This window comes from Electrona antarctica, assembly GCF_951216825.1.
Source record: "Electrona antarctica genome assembly, chromosome: 16".
Classification (NCBI taxonomy): domain Eukaryota; kingdom Metazoa; phylum Chordata; class Actinopteri; order Myctophiformes; family Myctophidae; genus Electrona; species Electrona antarctica.
In genome coordinates this window covers 34,145,863-34,172,535 of record NC_136797.1, presented here as the reverse complement: position 1 = coordinate 34,172,535, position 26,673 = coordinate 34,145,863, and the positions used below count along the sequence as shown (strand labels likewise).

Sequence of the window (26,673 nt, the reverse complement as noted above, 5' to 3'; positions counted from 1 at the left end):
GCGATAATTTCATCTATAAGAGAGGCTCAAAACAAAGACAATATCAGTAAGCCGTAATGGATAGACTGTACTTGATATATGCTCCTTATACCGACCTGGAGCTTATGAGCCTCCATAAACATTTATCAGCTAAATCAATCGCACATGTCCAGGGAGTATAGGACCCCCCTCCCCCTCCTTAGCACTTCTCTCTGAATCTTTCTGAAATGAAGCCTTTCCATCGCACATACATATTGCAATAAAGACCTGCTTGATGCGAGTCTTAATGCATAGGAGATGAGCACACGCGCACACACACACACACACACACACACACACACACACACACACACACACACACACACACACACACACACACACACACACACACACACACACACACACACACACACACACACACACACACACACACACACACACAAGCATTCCGTCTCTATCACTCACAGATTCCTTTTAGATATCATCTTCATTTCTCAACATGATACTGCTACACAGCAAACAATTCCCTTCATCATCTGCTCAAAAGAAAAACGCGTGTTTTCACAGTCATGAAGATTACATTTTATTAGTGACTTGATTAATGAAGAAAGCTCTTGAATAATGAGTCAGTGACAACTGGATTATGGACCCCAACAGGAAACTAAATCTTAGAGGTATTAAAAAACAGAGCTGGTTAGAATATATCTAGGAATAAATCTCAGAATATGAAATGGGTGGCCTTCACGTCAGAGATCATTTTTTATTTTAAATAATAACACAATTGACTTTCTTCGACATTGTCATTGCTGTGTTAAATAAATACGGCAAACACAGCCATAAGACTATTTACAAATACTGCCCGTATCTGGTTAAGATCTGTAGAATTGTTGATAGAGAAATTGCATAGCTGGTCCAGGTACAATATATGTTATGTATAAGGGAATTTTAAACAGTACCATAAGTGTACGTATATTATGTGTGTACCAATAATTCTTATGATTACTTCATATTTTTGGAATCTGTTGAAAAGGCTACAGTATGAGACACAAATGTAACAATCATGAAAGATGACAAGCATAGGACCTGTAGCCTCTTTAGCTACAAATAGCCTATGCTTTCATCCAGAGGTTATACAAGTGATGAACCCATGTCACCCAGCTAGTTCCTGGTGTTATTCCATATGCATACCAATAGGGGTGAAGGGCTCCCACCCATGCATCAATCTGATGCACATTAAATTCATCCCACAAATGTAATCAGCATAATGACTGCAATGATGCCCTTGGTAATTATCAAATTCTACCAGCATAAATCAATAAGGATTACCTATGAAGCCACAGATCCACAGGGCGAGAGGCTAAATTGATTACATCTTCCAACACACACTAAAACGTATCTCCATCAATTAATTTAATGGAAAAGGCCAATTGTGTGTGCGTGCACGTGTGTGTGCATGCATGCATGAGTAATTTTCCGTTCAATTCTGTTTAGATTCAGTTAGCTTCCAGAGTGGATTTTCAAGTTTCAGTGTTGCTTTTATCGTTTAAAATAGTATGTAGTATTGTTGCTGTCCGGCAGAAACTAAATATTTGAGGTTTTGTGTGTGTGTGTGTGTGTGTGTGTGTGTGTGTGTGTGTGTGTGTGTGTGTGTGTGTGTGTGTGTGTGTGTGTGTGTGTGTCGCGGTATTGGCGAGGTGTTGCAGCTGTCAGTGTTCAGACATACATACATACACACATAGCTGCGTAATGGAGCAGAGGCACCGCTCTAAAGAAATATTGAACCAATGAAAAGTATTAAAAGGTGCTTCTGACAAAACCAGCTAACTCCATTGGACCCTCAAACTGTCTGCTAAAGCAGATAACTCCACCCCATCTCCCCCTATCATGCAAGTATCTGACAATATATAAAGTCACAATACCAACTTTGATGAGGCAGTATTGCTTCGTCTTAAAAATATATGGTTTTCTGAACAATTTTGTGGATGGATGGACCGATATGGACAGACAGACAGACAGACAGACAGACAGACAGACAGACAGACAGACAGACAGACAGACAGACAGACAGACAGACAGACAGACAGACAGACAGACTGAGGCACAGACAGACAGACATCACAGACAGACATCACAGACGGACACATACCGTATAGACTACATTTTAAATTTAAATGCACACTCAGGATTTTGCCGTGTGTCAGTAAAGACAAGGAAGTCTGGAAAGCTCCCATATAATTTGTCTGAAACAAAGACTTGACAATGTCTAGAAGATTGCCATTACCATCTGCCAAGAAGAACGTGAAAGAAAGTATGGAATTTATGGACAAAGTGGGTGTTTTGTTTCCAGAGTCACACCTCAGCGAACCACAGGGCTACAGGAAGTGAACTCTGTCCTGGTAATGGGGATTGACAGGTGACACAAAGAGGCCGTTATATCAATTTTGCACCAGAAAGGCTGCCTCTCAATTCAAGAGCTCATTAGAAATGGAACAAAAGAGCTTTAGTTGGAAGGGTGAGTGAGAGAGGAACGAAGGGGAAGATGAGTGATGGAACCTCATGTCAGATGAAGAAAGAGGGAAAGTGTGTGTGTGGTGTGTGGTGCGTGCGTGCTTGCTTGCGTGTGTGCGTGCGTGCGTGGGTGGGTGCGTGCGTGCGTGCATGGTTTTGCATGTGGAAGACTGAACCACCAGGCTGTTTATTCTGTAGACATATTTAACACCAACTCATAAAAGCACCGATACTGTAAAAGCTAAGAAGTCATCTACAGTACTCCACTGTGTACGTAAAAAGAATATATTAAAATTCTTCTTATAAACACTAAAAATGAAAACCAAACCAAATCGATCACTGTTAAAGCTATTGACATTAACATTAAAATTACAGTTTTACGGCAGGGCCCTGTAGGAGGCGAGCAATCTAGTAAAGGGTCTTTCAGTTAGTGTGTCTGGGGCTAATCTCACAAACCGCTGGATCGATCAGCACCAGATTTCACTACCACACACCACTACCACACACACACACACACACACACACACACACACACACACACACACACACACACACACACACACACACACACACACACACACACACACACACACACACACACACACACACACACACACACACACACACACACACACACACAACTTGTCGGATCGACCTGAAACCTTGCCCAAATATGGAGTCATACATCACACAGATTGCCATGAAGTCTGAGATCCACATGGAAGCCAAACTTTTATTAGACCTTGTCTTGTTAAAAATATGGATTTGTAGTGTTCAATTTAGATAAATCGCATTGCTTTCAGACGTTCTGCAATTCGAAACTGGCCCCTATCGTTTACCCTCGCTATGGACAACATAACAGCTGTACAGTATATTGGTGTTTGTTGGTTGAGATTGATGGATGTAGATAGGTTGTGCAAGTCACAACTTGCCCTTTATGACGTAGAAATGATGTTATGATGTTGTTGAATTTAGCATTTAAAAGGCAGGTCACAGCCACTATAGAAGAGAAGAGAATATAATAGATGATAATAGATGATAATAGAACAGACCTCTTGTCCTGATTTAGAAAGATCCCTTCAAATACTATAATAGTTTTTGGATTTTTTATAGTGATGATGATGATGGAGAAGACAAGAGCTTCTACTCCGGAGGAAAACAGCCCTGTGTCATTTGAGACAGTCACCAGAAAGCATCTCCCTCTGCAAGGCAAGAAGGGGGAGACACAGGTGCAGGGAGTCAGGTACCCAGACGCCCACCAACTGTTTGTGGGAAACATCCCTCACGATGTGCAGAAGACACAGCTGAAGGAGGTCTTTGAGCAGTACGGGACAGTCCTGAAGCTCAGTATCAAGAGTGGCGGGAAGGCCCGTAACTTTGGCTTCGTGGCATTCAACGACTCGGGACCCGTACAGAGCATCCTCAGCAACAGGCCCATAAAGCTCCATGGTTACTGGCGTCTCAACGTGGAAGAGATGAAGACGCGCTTCACGCGCCCATACAAGGCCGCAACGATTGTCAGCGCGGCAGTGAAGGCAACAGCACAGAGACCGCCAGGAGGCCCGCCAGCTGTACATAAGGGCCCCAGGCCAGTGCGGGAAGGCAAGAAGGGGGAGGCACAGGTGTGGGGAGTGAAGTACCCTGACGCCCACCAACTGTTTGTCGGAAAGCTCCCTCACGATGTGGACGAGGCCGAGCTCAAGGAGTTCTTTGAGCAGTACGGGACAGTCCTGAAGCTCAGTATCAAGAGGGGTGGGAAGCTCCCTAACTTTGGCTTTGTGGCGTTTAATGACTCGGCACCTGTACAGAGAATCCTCAGCGAGAAGCCCATAATGTTACGTGAAGAGGTGCACCTCAATGTGGAGGAGATGAAGACGAGGGAGACACAGGTGCGGGGAGTCCGGTATCCCGATGCCCACCAACTGTTTGTCGGAAAGATCCCTCACGATGTGGACGAGGCCGAGCTCAAGGAGTACTTTGAGCAGTACGGGACAGTCCTGAAGCTCAGTATCAAGAGGGGTGGGAAGCTCCCTAACTTTGGCTTTGTGGCCTTTAATGACTCGGGCCCTGTACAGAGCATCCTCGGCAACAGGCCCATAAATTTACGGGATGACGTGCACCTCAACGTGGAGGAGATGAAGATACACTTGCCAGGCTTGGACAAGACCACAATGACTGCCAGTTTTGAACCAGAGGTGGAAGCTCAGAAGGTTTTGGAGCCCGCAGACATACTTCTGGAGAGCCAGCCAGCTGAGGAGCCCACAGAGGTGAGGCCCACTCATGTCCTCACCCCCATCACAGACCCAACGTTGATGGGTCTGTCCTCCAACGCCTCCTCCGTTGACCCCACTCCCTCCACTTCACCCGTACAGAACATCCTCAGCACCGGGCCCATAAAGCTATGTGGTGAGTGGCCTTTCAAAGTGGACGAGACAAAGGCGCAGCGATCAGCACGCTCAGACAAGGCTGCAATGACTGCCAGCCTTGAATCGAAGGTGGAGACTCAGGAGGAGATGGAGTCTGATGTCTTTGAGATGAAAGAAAACAACGGCCCAGTGTATGTCGGGAACATCCCTCACGATGAAGACCATGCTGTCGCCATGTCAGTCATATAAGCTCCCATTACACGGGCACTCGTATGACCATGAATATCCATTCACACACTTACTATAATTTATAAATTATTACAGTTCAGGAATTTAGCACATCATGCTCTTATAGCCAGAGCTACTTAAAAGTGTGAGAGTAAGAATGAACTCTAGTCAACAAATAAGGTAAATAGTCAAATTAAATGTAAAGTGCAGAAAGAACATTGTTCACACCTACAATCCTTCTAAATACTATAGTATCTAAATAACATTTTTAACATATGTGGTCAATAAAAACACAAACCTAAGTAACTAAAACCTGAGAACAATATTGACCAAGATATATCTGCACAGTAAACTACCATCTATAGACAAAAGGTGAGAAGAAGGCATACAAAGTCTGCAGTTCTGACTGCAATGGGGAGTTTATTCCACAGTTTGGGAGCCATGAGGGAGATGAGTCTAGGACGTGTTTTAGAGAAGTGACAACCAGCATTCCTGCGTTAGCTAAGTGAGTGGGAAGGGTTGAAGGGTTGGATGGGGTGCCATGCTTTTGGTTGCCTTGTAGGCTCCCATCAGTGTTTTGTACGGTGTGGGAAGCAACCGGAAGCCAATCAAGGGAATGGAAAATGGGAGGGACATGGGCAGAAAATATCTGCTGCTCTGTGATGTCTTTACTTGCACAAGAGTCTTAACGTAGTGGAGAAGCCAAGCTTTATAGAAGAGGGTCTACGTGTCTGTCTGTCTGTATGTACTGTATGTCTGTCCCAGTCTAATTTAGCAAATTGCTGGACCAATTATGGCCAAATTCCCCATTGCCAGCAGGCCAAGGAAGTAACTAATATTTTTCACATATTGAACTTTTTAGAACATGAATTTTATGCTCAAAGTTAATGGAGCTCGGATTGGGCTGAAACTTTTCCAAATGAAGTCAGAGATCCTCAGTGAAGCCATGCCGTTATTAGACCCCCCTTGTTCATTTGAGAATACATATTGTTGTTGCTGTTTTTGAAGTCGAGAGGGTTGTGCGATTAGCCTTTATGCCTCAACAGCAGATATTGTATCCACTGACATGCACACTCACATACACATACACACAAAGACCCAGACCCCTCACACATACCCACACCCGCACAACTCAACAAACACTGCTCATTAGTGTCTGTTTGGCAGTGGAACATTCAGGGAGGGTAATTGGCACATTCTTGTCATTAACAGGGAAATTGCCACATGTCAGCTGTCATAAAGTTCTGTCAAACAAGGAGACAAATGAATGACAGAGAGGCACATGAAAGAGGGAGGACGACAGACAGAATAAGAAGATGGACAATGTGACGCTTGTGACAGAGACAACTAGAAATACCTACAGTTTCAGTTTACATCCATGTCTTTCCAGATTCATAGCAGATGTAGTGATTTAAAGACTTAGAAAGACTTTAATAACATACATGCTTTGTGAGGTCACAGTGAACCTTCACCTTTGACCACCTATCTTTAATCAGTTCATCCTCTAGTCCAAGTGGACATTTGTGTCAAATGTCTGTCGTGGACAGACACAGTGAAAACATAATGCAGATCCAGCCACACCTGTCACAGACGGAAGCATATAAAACAGGCAGGCGGGCAGGGGCCGTGAAAATACAGACAGACACGATGAGAAAGACAGACAGACAGACAGATGCTGAAAAAAGACAGACATGCAGACAAACCAGGAGAATTAAGTTGTTCATGGATACAATAGTGTACTCTCAATATCCAGAGAAGGAATAAAGTTCAAAGTTTGACCTCCAAAATGTCATGACAACAGTGTGACGAGCATGTATCAAATCCCAGTATATGGCCGGACCATGTTGATAGTGGATGGATGGTAGATAGATATTGACTGATAGTGACTGAAATACAAGGTACGTTTTTTGTTTTAGTTTTTATTTTGTTTTTATTTATTTTTTGTTTTTCCACTTTTCTCCTTTATGCAATTCCACTGATGATCCCTACTGCTGGTTGGTTTTAGGAACCAATATATGTTTTTTGTATTGCCCTTAACGAGCACACTTCATGTTCTGTGTCTTAATGTCTCAATGTAAAATATATCTTGATCAGATCCCTAATTGCATTAGAATGGAGGTGCTTTGTGCTCGAATGGTGGTCCACATATACTTCACTCACTACAGCCCATAGCCAGGAGGTACAATTGAGGTGATTGGTTAGTTAGTTGTTAGGTCAACCCAATATACTACCAGCCTCGACTTCATGATGTAAAGAGAATACAAGAGATGTGCTGTGAAATGCGGAGAAGGATCTTGTTGCTTTGTACTTGGTCCACTCTTTTCTCCCTATCTCTTCACTGAAAATAGCCGACCTACGAGCTTGTAGATCAGCTTTCATTGAATGTCCCCCTCCGAATGGGGGGACAAGAACATCATTATCAACTGAATAAAGTGTTGAAAAGGGACTTTTTAGACTTTTTTTATTCAGTTGACAAAACTAAATAAAGGTGTTATTAGTGGTTGATGTTTGCTGCTATTCTCAACTGTTGTGTGGAAGGACCTGCCAGTCTGCTTGCTGTGTTGATGTGAGCCGTAATGCACACTTCTTTTTATTTTTTGTATTTTATTTTATTCTATTCCTCTTTTTTGTTTCCACACATTCCCCTTTTCTACTTTGTTTGGTTGTTTGTTTGGTAATCCCCCTGTTATTGAGTCTAGACTCCTAGCTGGCAGGACTACATCAATCAATCAAGAATCAATAGAATGTATTTGTCACTACAGTACTCGTACAGGTACAAGCAGCGGAATGCTAGTGTGGCAAGGTCCTGTGGCAAAACTGTGACAGAACAGAACAATAATAACACTGAATAAAATATCAACAAGAAGACAACAAAGTACAAATAATGTAATTTAAGGAATACTAATAAGGATCAAGATATAAAACATGGGTGGCAGCTATCCCAATAGTAAAATACACGTAGTATGTGGTCTCGTCACTATTTCTTTTGTCAGCATGAGGATGCTGAACGTTTTTATTTTTGTGAAGGGATGGTATACTGAAATATGTGAATGCTTTAAGTTAATACAATATATGTATGTATATTTGGAGTTCAACTGAGGTAATGATGTTACTGTATGTATGAGTAACAAAGAGAGAGGATGTTGAATTTGTTCTTGTTTTTGGGGAAAGGGATGGGGTATTGGAAATGTTTGTAATGATGGATATAATTTTTTTTAAATAAAAATACAAAAAATAAACAGGAAGATAAAAGTCCCATTGAGGAATCATTTTAGCATCAGTGGGTATATCCAAGTACACTGAAATATAATGTATAATAAATACACGTTTGTATATACATGCCCATTGCCCATTAACAAATTGGCTATTAATTAGTTACAAAGCTAGATTATTTTATTTTGTTTCTCATTTTTTTGTTCATATTCTTTTGTTTATTGGACATCTGTATACCGGCATCCCTTCATTGGCTCCCAGTCAGACACAGAACTGATTTGTTTTTAACCCTGTAAGCCCTAAATGGACTGGGCAAAATATTTCATGTCAAGTACCCTCAAATGAATAATTATGTATTTGGCCATGGACCCCCCATTTGAAAAGATGTTGTATCAGTGGCCCAAACGTTTTTTCCCTTTATTTATCCAAGACTTTTAGACAATAGTAGATCTAGTGAGCTTGATGATCAGCTATTTTCAATGTATGTACGTTGTAGGTTTAAAGTAGTTATACAGATTTTAATGCTGTAAACTAATTTTGCTGGCTAATTTTGTTCTCTGAAGTGAACATACCTGTTCTCCCTGGAATTTGAACCTTCTAAAACCGTTGTCCATTGTCTATGACATGTACTGTATCTATTACATATGACTCGTAATTTGGGCAAGGTTTCAGTAGGATCCGAGCCCCCTTTCTCTTCTGCGGTTGGAGTGTGTGGGTTTTGGTTGAGTAGGATATTACTGTGTAATCTTAGCTGTTGTATCATATCAAGTGTTGATACAACGCTAATTAGTGCTACTGTAGCCTACATTATTCCAAAACACACTATACCATGCACTCACTTTTAAGTGTCAGTGCTGAGCAACAACATTCATATAGTAATACTGTATCAAAACTGAATCATAAATTGACTGCAGCGGTGGACGGAGGGGTGAGGAGAGAAGGAACTTCTCTCCTCACAGGGAGACATTTAATGTAGAATGCATACATTAATCCATTGAGACCTGGAACGCATCCATGTCACGTTAGCGTTTAACCACATTAACCATTAACCCATTTTGGGGTGGGAACCCCTTTTGGTGTTTTAAACATTGTTATAATTTAGCTATTGAAAAATAGCAGATCTACAAGCTCATAGTGCGCCACCGAGTGGCGCGCTATGAACTTGTAGGTCTGCTATTTTTGAAAAATCGTTAAAATGTGCCTCAAATCTTTCCGAAAATTGTCATGATTTAGAAAACTTTTTTTTTTAAATTTCGACGTCAGGCCTGAATGGGTTAAATATGAAATATGTGACCTCTACAGAAAATGAATTATTAGGTCTACTGCTTCTTCACACTGCATATATCTCTAACTAACAACATCTCCGGTGTAATGTATTCATTTTCCCTTTCACATACTGCATATGCGTATATACGGCTTCACTGAATGACACACCTGGAGCCACGAAAGGTTACAGAATGATTATTCAATCATTTGCTCTGAGACAACAAGCCATGTGTTTCTGCATCTGCTAGTAGTATTATGAGTGTAGAAATCTTGGCTACCGTATATAAATAGTAATGTGCCAGAATGCACTGCCACTGGCGCGCCCTACTGTAAAATAACTCATTACAGTAAGATTTGTTGCTGTCGGGAGGAAACCACCTAACTCCATTTTTAAGGTTTTAGATTATTATTATTATTTTATTTTTTATTCTTTTTCATAAATCAGTGCTATTGAACACCCTGTTTTGTCTGTGTATTGGTTAAAAAATATTGAACCAATGAATAGGAATAAAAAGCACATCAGACAAAACCTCTTAACTCCATTGGACCCTCAAACTGTCTGCTAAAGCAACTAACTCCACCACCTCTCCCCCTCTCATACAAGTAATTGACAATATATAAAGTCACAACACCGCAACTTTGATGAGTATATTTTAAAAATATAAGTTTTTCTTCATTTCCTGAAAAATGACTATTTTGGAGTTAGGTGGTTTCTTCCCGACAGAAGATATATACAGTACATGCTTCTATACTTTAATATCGATGTAAAAGAATATGATGGCAGAATATTGTGATAAGAAATGCATGACGAAGCCCGTGTAATGTTTTAGATAACTTTGCTTTCTTTGAATAATCATTTTACTCTTATCAAAGCCGCATTCATGCCCATGTCACATGCTGGTTTAAGATGAAAGTAAACACAACACTTGTACTTGTACTAATAAGTCTTTAAAATGTCTTGCTAATTTGTTTTGGTTGATTTGTGGTCTCTTAGCTGCGGGGAGGGTTTAGGGCACTAGTTCTCAATGTGGGGTCCAGGAGGGTCAGCGGGGTCCCCAACTAAGTTAGGAACCAAATGGACAGGTCTATAACTGCGACAATGTACAAACCGAACCAAATAGACTGTACCCAAAAAACCCTAGGACTAGTATTGGAGGTTAGGAGTGTGTGGGACAGTTATTGCAATGGTTTCCTGGTGTCCATATAAGGACAGATAACACTGTGACTCCGACCAAGAGTAAAAAGCATCAGTCTTGCCTGTAGCACTATTATAGCCTACAGGAGAGAAATAGCAATGAGAGCCATCTTCAATTATTCTTCATCTTCCATGATGCAGCCATCTCTATCATCTCTGTACCGTTCAAATGCTCCAAGCTTCTAAGAATAGGACTCGGGCCATGTGAGTAATGTAACCACATAACCTTTGCTAGAACCTTTTCTCAGATACTTCTGAGATACAGATACTACTGTATGCAATGCCTAGATATATCAGGGTTTCCGTAGCTTTAAGGTAATTTTAGATTCCCAAGCCACCCGGTCATTTTAAATACCCAAGGCAAGCCACCAGTGGGGTTGTTTTTTGTGCAGGGGCAGAGGGTAATGAAGACCGTGCAAAGAGCCCATTCATCAACGTGATACAAGTAAAAACGGCTGAAAACTCAATCTAACATGGGGAAATAACACTTGAGTAACATTATGAGGTTTGAATGAAGATGTTCTCATAGGTGGTCTGAAGAAAAAAAAAGACACGGGCAAGGAAAGCCCTGTTGCCATTTGGAACGGAAATGTATGTTTTCTTAGGTCTGACTCGGCCGCTGTGAGAGTGGGAGGAGGGCAGAGGACAGAGCAGGGTGAAAAGGAGCGAGCGCTATTAGATCGGATCACAGCCTTGTGCACTGGAAAACATGGCGTGATTGACGGCTGAATCACCTGAAGGGCAATCTTTGCTTCGTTGCCAAAAGGGATCGGATCTGGCCTCCTGACACCCTCTCTCCCAAGGGGAGCCTTAATGAACACACACTTCCTGTTCCACCGGGCACTCTGAAGTGCTTTTACTGTTGACACCTTCACCGCCTTCCATGTTCCGCCTCCCCGGCTCTCACCATGTCGACTGGGAGGAAACTCTGCCATTCCCCTGACAAGGTGACCTGACGAGCCACTGGTGTACTTTAAGCCTTAACCTCCCCTGTTAAGTGGAACTGGGGCTAAAGAATCAAGTGAAGCCATTGACATTTACACAGCATGAGAGAAAACAGGGAAACTGGATCTGCTGCACAGTTTTGCACTTAAGACGTGTTCTAACTTGGGTTCCCCATGAAAGTGTTGCGTCTACTTCTACGAGTGAGAGAGAGAGAGTACCAAGCAAAACATCCTTTGTGTTCCGTGGACTACCTCACAGTGAAACCATTGGACTTAAGCGTGACAGCGGGGCCTCTTCCCCGCAGAGCACCAATGACTCGTTACCCACGATAACGCGGCAGGACCCTGGACGACTGAGGAGATGCCTGAATTAAAATCCCGCTCCCATGGAAACAGGCTCAGCAGCTCTGGGCTCCGCATCACCTCTGAACCCTGCCTTTCTCTCAGGGTTGTCACAAGTGCTGTGAAGTGGAGACAGAGATGGAGGCCATGGCAGAAGAAAAGAGAGAGAGAGAGGCGTGATAAAGCTGCTGCATTCTCTCACAAAGCAGATTTAAGTCTGTTTTATGAGCTCGCTGCATATTCTTGGGCGTGAAAAAAGGGTGACTGTCTGTCACAGGCGTGCGGGCGCGTTGGGGTTTAACCCATTGATGCCTGGTGCAACCTATACGTTGTTCTACCCTTGATGCCGGCGCTCTCTCTGTGTCTCATCAGCTATTGTTAAAATTTAGCTATTGAAAAATAGCAGATCTACAAGCTCATAGCGCGCCACCGAGTGGCGCGCTATGAACTTGTAGGTCTGCTATTTTTGAAAAAACATAACTATTTAAAAAAATGATGAATCAAAATGTGAAGGTTTTCAGAAACCTTAGGTCAGGCCCTAGAAGGCGTTCCCAGATTCAGCCTCAGGTATCAATGGGTTAATGAAAGAGCTTCATGGAGGTAATGAATGGAAAGGTCCCTTGTGGGGCTGTTAGAAAGTTCTCCCACCCCATCTAGTCTATAGTATGTCTTTATTGTCGTCCCTCCATAGTTTTGTAGTCCTGTGTCACACAGAAGAAAAAGTTCAGAAGGCCCTTTCCACCAAATCACCTCTCCTATTCTGCCCAGAAAGAAGGAGTACATATCAATTATGCATGGAGATGGAAACATATGTAACAATGACTTTTGGGACAGGACTGGGCAGTGTCTAATGTATTCACAACATACAACTCATTCTGATGACTGAATCCGTGTGCTATTTCGGAAACCTCACTCGCAGCATTTCAGCCCTTCCAGGCCAAAGTTCCACTGGTAATGGTGGTGAACAGAGCCAACATAAATGTCTGCCGCTTGTTTGCTTTACTCTCTGTGTGTGCGTGTGCGTGTGCGCGTGCGTGCGCGTGCGTGCGCGCGGTTGCGTGCGTGCGTGCGTCTTCAAAGGGACTATCTGTACTTCAGAGAATGAATGTGTTGTGTCTGTTGTGAAAGATCTATCTTCCATAAGGGTAGAGATAACACCGTCTCCATTCAACAACACTACCACCCAATATGCCTGATAGGGGAGCCTCTACACAGTCAAATCCTCAGTGTTCATTTAACTCTGAGAGAATTCTCGAGAGTTATACAGTAAATGGTTAAATGACCACAGAGGATTCATATTGTGCAGACCAAGGATCAGATGGAGGGATAATATCTCCAAACTGGCCTTGGATTGCCTCGTGATCGTGAAGTTACTAATGTTGGTCTGGAGACGGAAGTCTCTGCTGGAGCTGTTGCCCCGCTACCCGACTACAGATAAGCGGTTGAAGATGAATGGATGGATGGATCCTCAGCGTTCTTTTAAGAGAAGCATTATGAGGCATATTATGGAAACAATCTATTATTCAGGCACAGTTTTAAAAGTAAAAAAAAAAGAAGACTATGGAACTAAATTATAATGATGATGACCTTTTTATGATTACTTGTTACACAATAATACACAATGCATGTCCTTCATCAAAACAGCATCAACTGTAATCCCACATTATCATTGCTATAACTGGGTGCCTTGATTGCGCAAAATGTGGCCAGAATTAGCCAAAATTGAAAGTGTGTGTGTGTGTGTGTGTGTGTGTGTGTGCGTGCGTGCGTGCGTATGCGTGCGTGTATTTATGTGAGTGTATGTGTTTATGTACTGTACAGTATGTGCATGTATTTATGTGTGAACATATTGAGCAACCAACTGCTCAGCCACAGCTCAGATATATATGCAGTACGGTACGCACAGTACCAGTTATAGAATATATGTGTAACATTTGAGTCATTTTTTTTTTTCCCTCACAAACAAACACGTATTTGAACCGTGCTAATTCCACCAACCACCACTTTATCCACCAGACTCTCGTCCAAATGATTTACTAAAGCACAGTAAGAGTATGGGTATTGTGGAGGAGCCAGAGCGCTGCCGGCCTGCCAGCCTCTCTCTGGGCACAGAGCAGCCACACAGAGACCTGACAACCCACTGGAGCACTGACAACAGCAAACTGGATCCAAACCCAACAAACCTACAAAAAAAATGTCTTCCTCTGCCTCCTTCCCTCCCCTCTCTCTCTCTCCCTCTCTCTCTCTCTCCCTCTCCCTCTCTCTCCCTCCATCTCTCCATCTCCCAATTATTTTTTCTCAGAGTGGGTGAAATATGACAGATCTTTCCTTCACAGGGAGCGCTGCTACATATTTCTGTAGATGCATATGTAACCACAAACGACTAGGCCCATCTGCTTTTCCCTGCTCTTTCTCTCTAAAGGGCCTGTGTGAGCAAACCGCCTGACAAACACAGAGGAAAAAAGTCCCTCAGCGTTGAGTTTGTCCCTGGTTTTCTTTTTCTTTCTTTTTTTTTCAGCCCCTCTGGGACAGCTGTGTTTAAGGTCAGAAAATACAAAAAAAGGAGAGCACGGAATGGAACTCTTGTCTTTATTCTAGCAATGAAGTAAGTGTGAGTAATTAATGGATTTGGACGTGTGCCTCTGTCCACATTACAGAGTATACCGACCTAGGAAAAACAAGAACATCGCCACACCTTGTCAAAATTAGACGTGTGAAATAAAGAGGGATGTCGCCGATCAATCTGGTGAATGTTTTTTTTCCCTTTGAAGTGGTGAAAAAGGTGCATGTGTTGTACCTGAACCTGACTGGTTGTCATACAACTGTCCACTCTTATTGGACTCTTTGAAATCAGCATAGCAACTTCAAGAAGCCAACCAGAGAAAAAAACTAATTGTGGTTTCCACTAAACTAACTTCCAATTCATGCCATCACTCTCCCTGAATACCAAAGTGAGCCAGTACGTCTGCTTTAAGCTTTTAGCCACTTAAACCCTATATACTTTATTGACCGGGGTCTCCCGGGGGTCTACAGTATACTTGGTCCCCGCCTTTTTCCCCACTGCCCAAAATAGACGAAAAATAGACGATCTGCAAGCTCAGAACCATAGACAGTGACAAAAATATGGATTGGTTTCTACAGACTACTATTTCTAGTGTTTTGAAGCCACTATTTCAGTGAAAAGACTATGGCTGCGAGTGCAAGCAAACAGGAAACAGTGTTGTATTGGTGTGAAGGGGTGCGAGGGGTGGGTCTTCACTCAGTAGAACCCAACCCCAAGCCTCGATAGCATACCTTGGTTAATCATACATTTTAGAAATAATGGGACCATCATTTTCAAAAACGCATATCATGCTGTGCAAAAGAAGACTTGAAACTAGTGATTAAAAACATAAAGTCTTTATGAAAAGTTTTACTAAAACCAAGTGTAAAGTCAGTTCAAGTTCCCATTGTCTCTGATGGAATAAACGTTTTCTGCAGCCGCAGGAGGGGAATTAGCGGCACCTGCTGGGCTATGAGTGAGAACTGCAGCGATTTCATTACTTTCATTACGCTGTGACGCGTTGTGAGCTTGTAGATCGGCTATTTTGAGCACATAATATAGGACGCTAGGTCTCATGTGGTTAATGGTGGCAGCTCTCCTATTTAGTCCCTCATCAGAGCACAGCTACGTTGCCACAGCAACCCTAGATCCCAGGGAGCACAGGTGTACAGTGATTGGGCTCCAGCTGAGACGTTAATAACTACCAATCAGGGTCTTGATGGACAGGCTTCCAGCAAACAGCAGAATCACCATTAGTAGCAGCGACAGTCTGGCTTGTAGGAGAAAGGGAAGCTTTCAGGAGGAGTGCTTGGTCTCAAACTTTTCCTCCATTTAGGTTGTCAGCACTTTCAGTGAGGATAACTGCAGTGCAGTTCCACTCACTTAACTCGGATTTTCCAGGTCACTCACAGACCTTACAGGGTTCACTCCCCCCCCGCCCACTCCCCCCCCCCCCCCCCCCCGAAAACAAAAACACTAAAACCCCTCCCGCTGTTAGTCTTTCATCCCCCCCTCGGTCTCTTTGCATCGCTGAAGTCTCAGCTGAACCTTTTCAAATGCCGGCATAACAATGTAGTGTAGACGTGTGAGTCCGGACCGAGTCAGGATAATACAGAGCAGCTCTTTTTGGGACGGCTAGTTTTATTCTTCTCCCCCTGTACAGATAACCACACATTTATCTCGCCCTGACCACATACCGGTGGCTGTCCAAATAGGAAATGTACAAACAGAATTAAAGGCATGACTTTGCAAGAAAAAGAAAGTTTCACTTATCTGTACAGTGGACTTTTCAAACACAATAATAATAACACTTATTGGGACAAACAGGACGCTATAAAGTAGGCTATAGAATTAACAGAACATGCAAGTTCACTCTTCAAACTAACCCTAACCCTACTACTACATAAACAATAATAGTAAATAAACTTAAGAGTTCATTTAACTCTGAGAATGAAAACATTTCTTACACTCTCACAGTTAAATAAACAGAGGATTCTACTGTGTGCATGGAGTAATTTATTGTGAAATGAATTGTCCTCACTACTAAGTATTTTCTAAATGATTTCAGTCGTAGCCTGAAAAAGTTCTCCTATAGACACATACATATCATTTTAATAATTTACTACATTCATACTGTGTACTGAAACCAGCCTCGAGGTTTGTGAATGTATTTGCTGCAAAGTTGCTAGTGTCATCCCAGGAAAATTATGATAAGAAATACTGCAAGAATAAACTCAACTCAAAGTATCCCCACTGCTCTCCAGCTACAGCAGGGGTGGGCAACTGGCGGCCCGTGGGCCACATGCGGCCCCCACCTTCACTTAATGCGGCCCGCAGGTTAATATCAGAATATTAGTATTGATTTCAGCTGTTGCAATTCCAAACATGCAAACATGACCTGCTTAGTTTAAATATACTTAATGACTAGTATTAAATGACTAGTACTTAACGACTAGTATTAGTAGTATTGTCTTTTTGTGTACAATTTGTAATCATCCCAGCTCCTAATCCAGACAACAGTCCTGTCAAAACTTGACTATTGTAACTCTCTCCTTACTGGCCTACCGGCATGTGCACTGAAGCCTCTCCAACTGATCCAAAATGCCGCAGCTCGCTTGGTCTTCAACCAGCCAAAATTCTCACATGTCTCCCCCCTGCTCCGCTCCCTGCACTGGCTCCCGGTCGCTGCCCGCACAGAATACAAAACTCTGATGTTGGCATTTAAAGCAACCAAAGGTATGGCTCCCCCATATCTTGCCAGCATGATTGAACCCTACAAACCCTCCCGCGCACTCAGATCAGCCAACGCAGGGAAGCTGGAAGTACCCTCACTAAAAACGCCGGGACAACGCTCCACACGTCCCAAACTCTTCTCCCTTCTGGCCCCAAAACTGTGGAATGCACTTCCCGTTGCAATCAGAACTGCAGCATCACTCCCGATCTTCCGCCGTAGTCTGAAAACCCACCTTTTCAGACTCCATCATGGCCCATAGCACTTACCCTACCCCCCTTAGACAGCACTTCTTAGACTTATATAGCATTTGAAACAGACTTATAGCATGTCATGTAGACAGCACAATAAGTGCATTGTATGTAGTCATAGCACTTCATAGTATATAGTGTATAGTAGTCATAGCACTTCATAGTATATATGTACAGCATAGTATAGCATATATGTGTAGTTTATATGTATAGTGTCATTATATAGATATGTTCTAGTTATAGTTTATATGTATAGTGTCATTATATAGATAATGTTCTAGTCACGTTCTTAGCTTACGCATGTTTCGCGATAAATGCTTTTTACATATGTGATGTATTCCCATGCTTTTGTTCTTGCTTATTGTAAGTCGCTCTGGATTAAGAGCGTCTGCTAAATGCCTAAATTGTAAATTGTAAATTGTAAATTTAGTTCATAACGTTATCATAACTAAAACTAAATCCATTTGAAAATCAATAACAAGGTTACTTTTCAGGTTTCTAATAAAAAAAAAGCAAACAATAATTCAGTATTTCAATTCAAATATAGCAAAAATAGCTGATCTACAAGCTCAAAACGTGTCGCAGCGCGACGCGTTTTGAGCTTGTAGATCGGCTATTTTTGCTACGACAGTAATATGCAATGCGGCCCTCTGGAGTGAGTGTAGAAATATAGTGGCCCTCTCCATGGTCAAAGTTGCCCACCCCTGAGCTACAGTATACTCCTTTTCAAAACAGACTTCATTAACCACTTTATTCATTAACCCTCCTGTAGTGACTGCAGTCCCCCATACCAGGGCTTTGCTTTAAAATGTTCTAGTATGATTGAACTTTTCATGGTCTATATTGTTTAGAATTGTTTTAAAATGTTCTAGTATAAAAAAAGCACCCTAGGTATCAATATCGAAATGGGAGGTACTGTAAGTGAATCGTCCCACCCCGGTTCATTGTCTCCACCAGGCCGAAGGCATGGGGAGAGAGTATGTTTTGCACTCCGTCCGTGTGTGTGTGTCCGTGTGTCTGAACAAAATGCCTCAAATCATCCAATTGCCATCAAAGGCGTATGAAGAAATGGCACCCTTTTCACATTGGCCTATTATAGCGCCACCAGGAGGCCACAACCTGACCTGCCCTGGTGGAGACCTGTGCCCCGAGGGGCACTTTTTCTAGTTTACACTGATTTCTACACATTTCAATTTAGGCATTTAGCAGACACTCTTATCCAGAGCAATGTACAAGTGCAAGATCAGTAGCAACAACAACAAATGATAGGCTAATGGTCACTTTGTCAGGTAAGTAGAGTGCAAACAGACCACTGCTGTGCTTCAAAGAACGTAGGCTACCAGATAAACATCAAACCTAACATTTGTCTAAACAACATGCAATCTAAATAACATTCTCTTACCATACGCGGTCAAGCAAAAGAACAATCTAAATAACATTCTTACCATACGCGGTCAAGCAAAAGAACAATCTAAATAACAAAACATATGTGAACAAGTAACCAATATCTGTATGTTATAACCATGCAGCTTCTATCAAAAATCAGACCTGTCTGAACTGAGTGGTGCTGTTGGGGTGTCGGACTATTGGTTGTCTGACTATTGGTTGTCTGACTATTGGCTGTCGGACTATTGGTTGGACTATTGGCTGTCGGACAATTGGCTGTCAGACTATTGGTTGTCGGACTATTGGCTGTAGGACTATTGATTGTCGGACTATTGACTGTCCGTATTGTTTGTCAGACTATTGGTTGTTGGACTGTGTAGTCTGTACTGTACTGCCTCTACACTGCTACAACGTAGTCTGTACTGCACTGTGCTCTGTGCTGGTGTTACAACTAAAAACTATAGTTCTCTAAACTCTGCCCGAACCCGAGCCGGGCTAAAAAAATATGCAAATTAGTCGGGTCGGGCCGAGCCTCGGGTTCAGGGATTTTTTCTAAGAATATTATAATAAAAATAGCAATTCTGTTATTTGTGTAATGTGTAGGCTATAGCCTACATGTAGGCCTGGGTGCATATTTTGTTCCCGTAGGCCTATGTATTTATTATGAAGAGGGCTGCGCTATAGGCGATTCACTTGTGACAGGAGGACGAGTGGAGGCGGGTGGCGCAGCGCACTGGCATTACTGCACGCAGGCAGGCAGTACAGCAGAGAGAAGTGAACGGAACGGTGGTTGTTTATACTGGTTTGCAGACTTTGCACACCAAATGAGCTTCTAACCAGTTAACTTGCCATATGCTTAAATGTTTTATAAGATCAATCTGATTACACACGATAGCTGAAGCGTCAGGTTTTCGTCATGTTGCACTGAGCTATCTCGAGCTAACCCAGCTGGCTGCGATGAATAACCTAATCATTAATCAACGTCACCAACCGATCCATATAAATAAACGCTACACGTAAGTGTGTGATGAGTTGATGACCACGCAATGTTACAGTCCACTGCAGGCTACTACAGGCTATTTGATTTCCAAAATGCTTAGTATTATAACCACCTTCCATCGGCGTGGCGGCGCGCCTCGTTATATACGCCCAAAATAACAGATCTGTATAAGCTGTCGAGACAGGCCATGCGCGGTGCGTTCCTGTCGAGACAGGCCATGAGCGGTGCGTTCCTGTCGAGACAGGCCATGAGCGGTGCGTTCCTGTCGAGACAGGCCATGAGCGGTGCGTTCCTGTCGAGACAGGCCATGAGCGGTGCGTTCCTGTCGAGACAGGCCATGAGCGGTGCGTTCCTGTCGAGACAGGCCATGAGCGGTGCGTTCCTGTCGAGACAGGCCATGAGCGGTGCGTTCCTGTCGAGACAGGCCATGAGCGGTGCGTTCCTGTGGAGACAGGCCATGAGCGGTGCGTTCCTGTGGAGACAGGCCATGAGCGGTGCGTGCCTGTGGAGACAGGCCATGAGCGGTGCGTTCCTGTCGAGACAGGCCATGAGCGGTGCGTTCCTGTCGAGACAGGCCATGAGCGGTGCGTTCCTGTGGAGACAGGCCATGAGCGGTGCGTTCCTGTCAAGACAGGCCATGAGCGGTGCGTTCCTGTCAAGACAGGCCATGAGCGGTGCGTTCCTGTCGAGACAGGCCATGAGCGGTGCGTTCCTGCGTGGATGGTTTGTAAACTTTGTAGACTATGTTTGTTCTTTTGTATTTGGACACCGAACGGGGACAATACTTGGACGACTGCTTCACTTTATAGAGAGACTAAAGGGAGCTGGAGCTCATGTTTAGGTTACTCACCACCACTGGAAATGGAATCCATTAGAATGATGGAAATGGAACATTAACAGTCTAACATGAGTTACATAAATCCTTTATTTCAGATAAGTCCATTGAACTCCGTTCTCACTCTCACACAGAGTCACAGACACACACTGAACCAAGGCGTGCGCCGCTGCACTGGCCATTTAGTGGCGTTTCATGGGCCTAACATTATGGTAATTCTTAGGGTCGGGCAGAGCCTCAGGCCGACCCAGTTAGGGTAGGGTAGGGCCGGGCCTTAATTTTTGGGCCCGTTGAGAACTTTACTAAAAACTCAGCTTCCCATCATGCACCTCTGCAGTGTGAAGCTCAACAGCGCCACTTTGTCACCTGTTGGTACTCTAAACAGACATAGGGACAGACACACATTGCTGTTCCTTGGAGTGGCTGCACCACTCAAAAAGGTAACAAGAAGGAGTACAAGGAATGAGGACACTGCAGCAGAAAATGGGGAGTGAGTCTGCAGTCCTCACTGAGCGGTGGAGGTTCCACAGCTGGGGAGCAAGGTGGGAGAAGAGTCTTTGTGTCACATGTGGAGCGTTGGCCAATGGCCAGGGTGTTTTAGGGCAGGAGGGGGGGGGGTCCCCAGATGACAGGAAAGTGACAATTTAACCCATTTTGACCTGAGATCAGATTCTAAAAATGTCTTCTACATCCTGACAGTTTTCTGAAAAAGCTATGTTTCTATGTCAGTCGTTCTTCGATTTTTCAAAAAATAGCAGACCTACAAGCTCGTAGCGCGCCACTCGGTGGCACGCTATGAGCTTGTAGATCTGCTATTTTTCAATAGCTAAAGCATAACATAATGCTAACACCAAAAGGGGTTCCCGCCCAAAATGGGTTAAGGACCTTTAAGACGTTTTTTAATACCTTATAAAATAATAAAATAAAATAAATTAAATTAAATTAAAAAGACCATTACTGTATCAAAGGTAATCAACAAACTATACTACAAAAACTGGTCAAACATTGTCCAAAATGCGAAATTGTCAAATAATATAAGAAAGAGGTAAAAAATACTAAAATAGCTGATCTACTGTACAAGCTTACTTGGCCTAGACCTACTATTTTCGCAATATTTATCTGTGGAACCGAGTCAAACAAAATGTACTGCCTCAACCCAAATATGATTATTTTGGGGGGTCCCCATGCGCAGTTCACATACAGTATGATTCATTTGGGAGGTCGTGGCCTGAGAAGGTTTGAGAACCACTGATCACAGTGAGCATTAAGGGTTGCGGAGTTGGTTTGTGTCATGAAAGTAAGGTAGGTACCATAGCCATCACCAGTGTTTTGGACCGGCTGCACTGCAGGCATCGAACGGAAGCCGGTGAAGGGAACGTAGTGAGAGATCAAATGGAACACACTGAGCCTGGAAGATTGCTTGGGTCTCATTGCTCTGTCGTTTGGGTGATGGAAGGAGCCCAGGATCAGGCAGGGGGACGGCTAGCATCTGTTCAGGAGGAGCCATGCGTGGCTAAAGACATGACGTCCCACACCCCATTCATGACATTATGAGGCCAGTGCTTTAGGCTACTGTACGTGCTTAAAACCAGCAGCAAAGGCCGACATTTCCATTGGATGCCATGTTAAATGAATACAGTCAAATAATTTGTACATACTCCTTCCTTTTGCGAAAGTTCAATGAGGAAGACCTTGTTCCTCACGGTATATTTAATTTGTTTGTCATTCTTATTCTGGGTATTTATAACTTCCACTTTCCCACGGTTTCACAGCTTTTCATTCACTAATTCTATGCTGAGCATATAGCCAATCAGACTCCTTGCTGTTAGTAGGGATGTCCTGATCACATTTTTTTTTGTGCTCCCGATTCGATTCCGGTCATTCAATTTTGAGTATCTGCCGATTCCCAATCTGATATTTATATTTTTATAGAACACTTTTATATCCCAATAGTACAATATCCAAAATCACAGACAATATCCACTCTAATATCATGATATGATAATATATTAGAGTGGATATTGTCTGTGCTTTTGGATAAATCACATTGGATAAAATATTGATACTAGGCAATAGGCATGTCCCGAATCCCGATCACGTTATTTTGCTCCCGCTCCGATTCCGATCATTTGAAAAGGACGTGATCGGCCCAGATCTCCGATCAGGTGATCGGATCGGAACAACCCTGGCCGTTAGCCAATCAGGCAATGGTCTGTGTTCTCCGAACGTCAGTGCCTGTGAATGTGTCATTCTTTCTTTCAGACCATTGTCTCCATCGTCCTAGTAATTCAGCAAGGAGGAGGTTTCATCATCTTTCTGCATCGTGTATTCACCACCACCACAAGCAGGACTCCAGGGGGTTCTCTCCCCTCCATCAACATAGTGCCTATCATCCTATAAAATGATTGCTTTAATGGGGTCTGATCGATAACACTCTATAATACTTGAATCTCAATCAACTCGGATATTCGTGATCTCGTCTTATTGAATTGGATAGTGCACAGCAGTGGTTAAAATAAACAATCCATTCTTACAGTAATGACAGGATTCAAATAACACTGTTGTCTTGGTCAGCTGAAATGCCTTTTGAAGCATTACCTCTGCATTTGGGATGCCTTCAGGCGGACGGCACTGGAGCAGCACTTCTTGTTCAAGAGTCACTTCCTTCCCAAGAGGCTCCTGGTCGAATGTCTTCCTCAAATCTGCACAGAACACAAGAAAGGAAAAACACCACACATCAATATTTACTGTATAGATATCTGTTATATGACAGTGGACTGTGCGGAGGTAGCCTTGCATAGCCAGCCTTCATCTGCCTTTGCAATGCATATTGCCCCATGCAGGCAGATGAAGTCTGGCCCTCTCAATTGTGGGAGGACTTCACGGCCGAAGTGGCAGGACATTGCAAAAAATACTGAGAGGGACGAGTACTAATACCACGCAGTGATATTAGTACCGCTCTGTGAGGCTAGTGTGGAGTTCAGTCAAAAATCTTAAATAACAAAAACAATACAGAGGAAAACGGCAACTGCGTCTGCGATACAAAAAAGCGTTCTGTACTGTACCCACAAATAAGAAGCAGTATTAATTTAAATAAACACTCACGTTTTTACTGTGAAGAAATGTGTGTAATACAAAAGCTATAAGTCACTGAGACTTCTCCCCTGTCATCGTCACTTACCTCTATGTAAGACGGGATAGAACTCTCTCTCTCTCCCTCTCCCTCCCTCTCCCTCTCCCTCTCCCTCTCCCTCTCCCTCTCCCTCTCCCTCTCCCTCTCTCTCTCTCTCTCTCTCTCTCTCTCTCTCTCTCTCCCTCTCCCTCCCTCTCCCTCCCTCCCTCTCTCTCCCTCTCTCTCTCTCCCTCCCTCTCTCTCCCTCCCTCTCTCTCTCTCTCTCTCCCTCCCTCTCCCTCTCCCTCCCCCTCTCTCCCTCTCCCTCTCCCTCCCCCACCCCCCTCCCTCTCTCCTAATAAAAAGCCAATATTTCTGTGATGTGAAAATCTCATGGAGCAGGGCAGTGGGGCTGACAGGCTCTGCACTGGATCCCCAAGCTCATTAGACATATCATCACCTACTGTACTGCGGTAACTGGCAGAGTCGCCATCATGTACAAATAAAGAGTTAAGAGAGCAGAGCAGAGCAGAGCAGAGCAGAGCAGAGAGAGAGAGGAGAGGAGAGGAGAGGAGAGGAGAGGAGAGGAGAGGAGAGGAGAGGAGAGGGTTTGGGAAGGATTTACGACAAGAATCCTAGTCATCCCAATTCATGGGTGATCAGTCAGTGAAAATAGCAGATCTGCAGAGCTTAAATCTATTTTTGACAAAGAGTACAGTATGTATTGTAGAGTGAAATTGAAAACAGGAGGTGGCCTAGCTAGTATAGATCCCTGGGGGACTCTGGTCAACTAAGTATAGGGTTCGAGTGGTTTTAATGAATGTACAACTACATGAGAGGCAGTATAAAGTAGAGGGGACAAGAAGTTAGTGCTTCCAGAATCAGTATTTTTGCTAAGAAACACTGGGGTCACTGAAGTGTGAAATATACACTCCCACCCACAGAATCCTGTGACAGCTAGCTCTTTCCACAGCCTGCAATATCAGCGGCATGTTCTTTAGCCTCATTAACCGCCTGACAGAATACACACTTAATCACATAAACCCTCTATTCTATTCTTAGTAAAACGGACCTGAGTTACAACTGCACGTCGACCGCTTTTTCAAACTACACCACATCTCTTCTCCAAAAATATCTGACAGTAACCAAGTTCACCACAGCATACTCTAAAGTTAACTAAGAGTATGCACTTTGCATTTGGATTTGATTTAGATTTCTTAAACATTCATGGCAAATGTTTTCAATTAAATGTATAGGAGCCTTGAGGTTGAATCAGAGATGTGTATGGTAGACGCGCACGCACGCACGCACGCACGCACGCACGCACGCACGCACGCACGCGCGTCCATTGTCACAGAGCTCCTTGTCACAGAGTGTAATGTGAAAGAATGTGAGGAAGGGTTTGACAGGATCGTATAGCTCTGCCCATCACTGCTAAACTAAGCATGGACCAGCCCTGCTTACAAATGCAATAAACCTGGAGGGAGAATGAAATCAAGCTGAAAATCACATCATCTCTGTAAATACACTGAGCCAAGATGTTTCCTTGTGAATTTTCAAGTGAAGTTTCAACCCCTTGGAGCATAACTATGAGAAAGAATTAAGCATGTATGAGTAGGGAGTAAATGAAAAATAGCCAATGGTGAATACAAGGGGGGACACCATTGTGTTAGTTAACTCATAAGAGTGCACAAATGGAAGTTTACTCCAGTCTGCTTGATGGTGATTCATACAGTAATCCTTCTAACCTAATTGTGGTGTGATATGTTTTTGTTAGAAAGTTAAAGCTTTAGTGTAGTATATTATTCAGAATTCCGATGTGATCATTGCTATAAAAGTATAGTGTAATAGAGTGTTTGTTCAGTAACAGGGTCTAGTCTCTAGAGGTATATAGAGGAAGTATTCAGGTCAGGATACCAACTGTATCCAACCCTACAATCATCACCAATTTTATTTAAAGAGCTGGTGAGACGGGAAGACCCCTGTTTTTGAACAAACACTATGGCAATTATTGCTATAAATGGTAAATGGTGCATTTATATAGCGCCTTTATCCAAGGCGCTTTACATAGATTGTGCATTACATTCACCCATTCACACACACATTCATACACCGATTGCGGCGGAAGCCACGCAAGGTACCAACCAGCACATCGGGAGCAATTTGGGGTTCAGTGTCTTGCCCAAGGACACTTCGACATGTAGACAGGAGGAGCCGGGATTCGAACCGCCGACCCATGGATCATTGGACGACCTGCTCTACCTCTTGAGCCACAGTCGCCCCCCTATCAGAATATAGAGCTATTTATATAGAGCTATTTAACACTTTTTATTTAAACCTTACCCCTTTAAGACAGAGCCCTCAAACATCAACCTTTATCCTGACAAATCCTGTCCATGGACAGCCCAAAACTATAGAGCTCAGTTGAAGGATTCACTTTATGCAAAGGAGATTGTTCTTAAATTAATAAATAAATACGTCATGCTATAAATTATAGTACTGTCCTGCTATAGACATTATGTGCTATCATAAAATAGAGATTTATGATTTTAGATGACTTTAGCAGGTTGTTTGTGAATTCTGTTGAAATGGGGATCGTCTGATAATATGCGAATAAAACAAACGCAAAGCAACAACAGATGGGTAGTTGGGTTTCATTGCAGAAACACAAAATGTTCGTCGAAACTTGTCTGTCCTGATCCTGAAAGGGTCTTTACTAGTCTCTACTGCTCATTACAGAAACAGTGTGGCCAGACATGCCTTTGGCGAGGGTGG

General features: G+C 43.2%; 1 protein-coding gene across 2 annotated transcripts in view; it reads right to left on the bottom strand.

Annotated features, from left to right (window-relative positions):
• unc5cb (unc-5 netrin receptor Cb) overlaps nt 1–26,673 on the bottom strand; it is a 194,898-nt gene that overhangs the window by 51,299 nt on the left and 116,926 nt on the right. For both annotated transcript variants that reach the window (XM_079524910.1, XM_079524909.1), the window contains one exon: nt 23,385–23,488. In XM_079524910.1, coding sequence (XP_079381036.1) covers nt 23,385–23,488 — 104 coding nt within the window. The remainder of the gene's footprint in view (nt 1–23,384; nt 23,489–26,673) is intronic.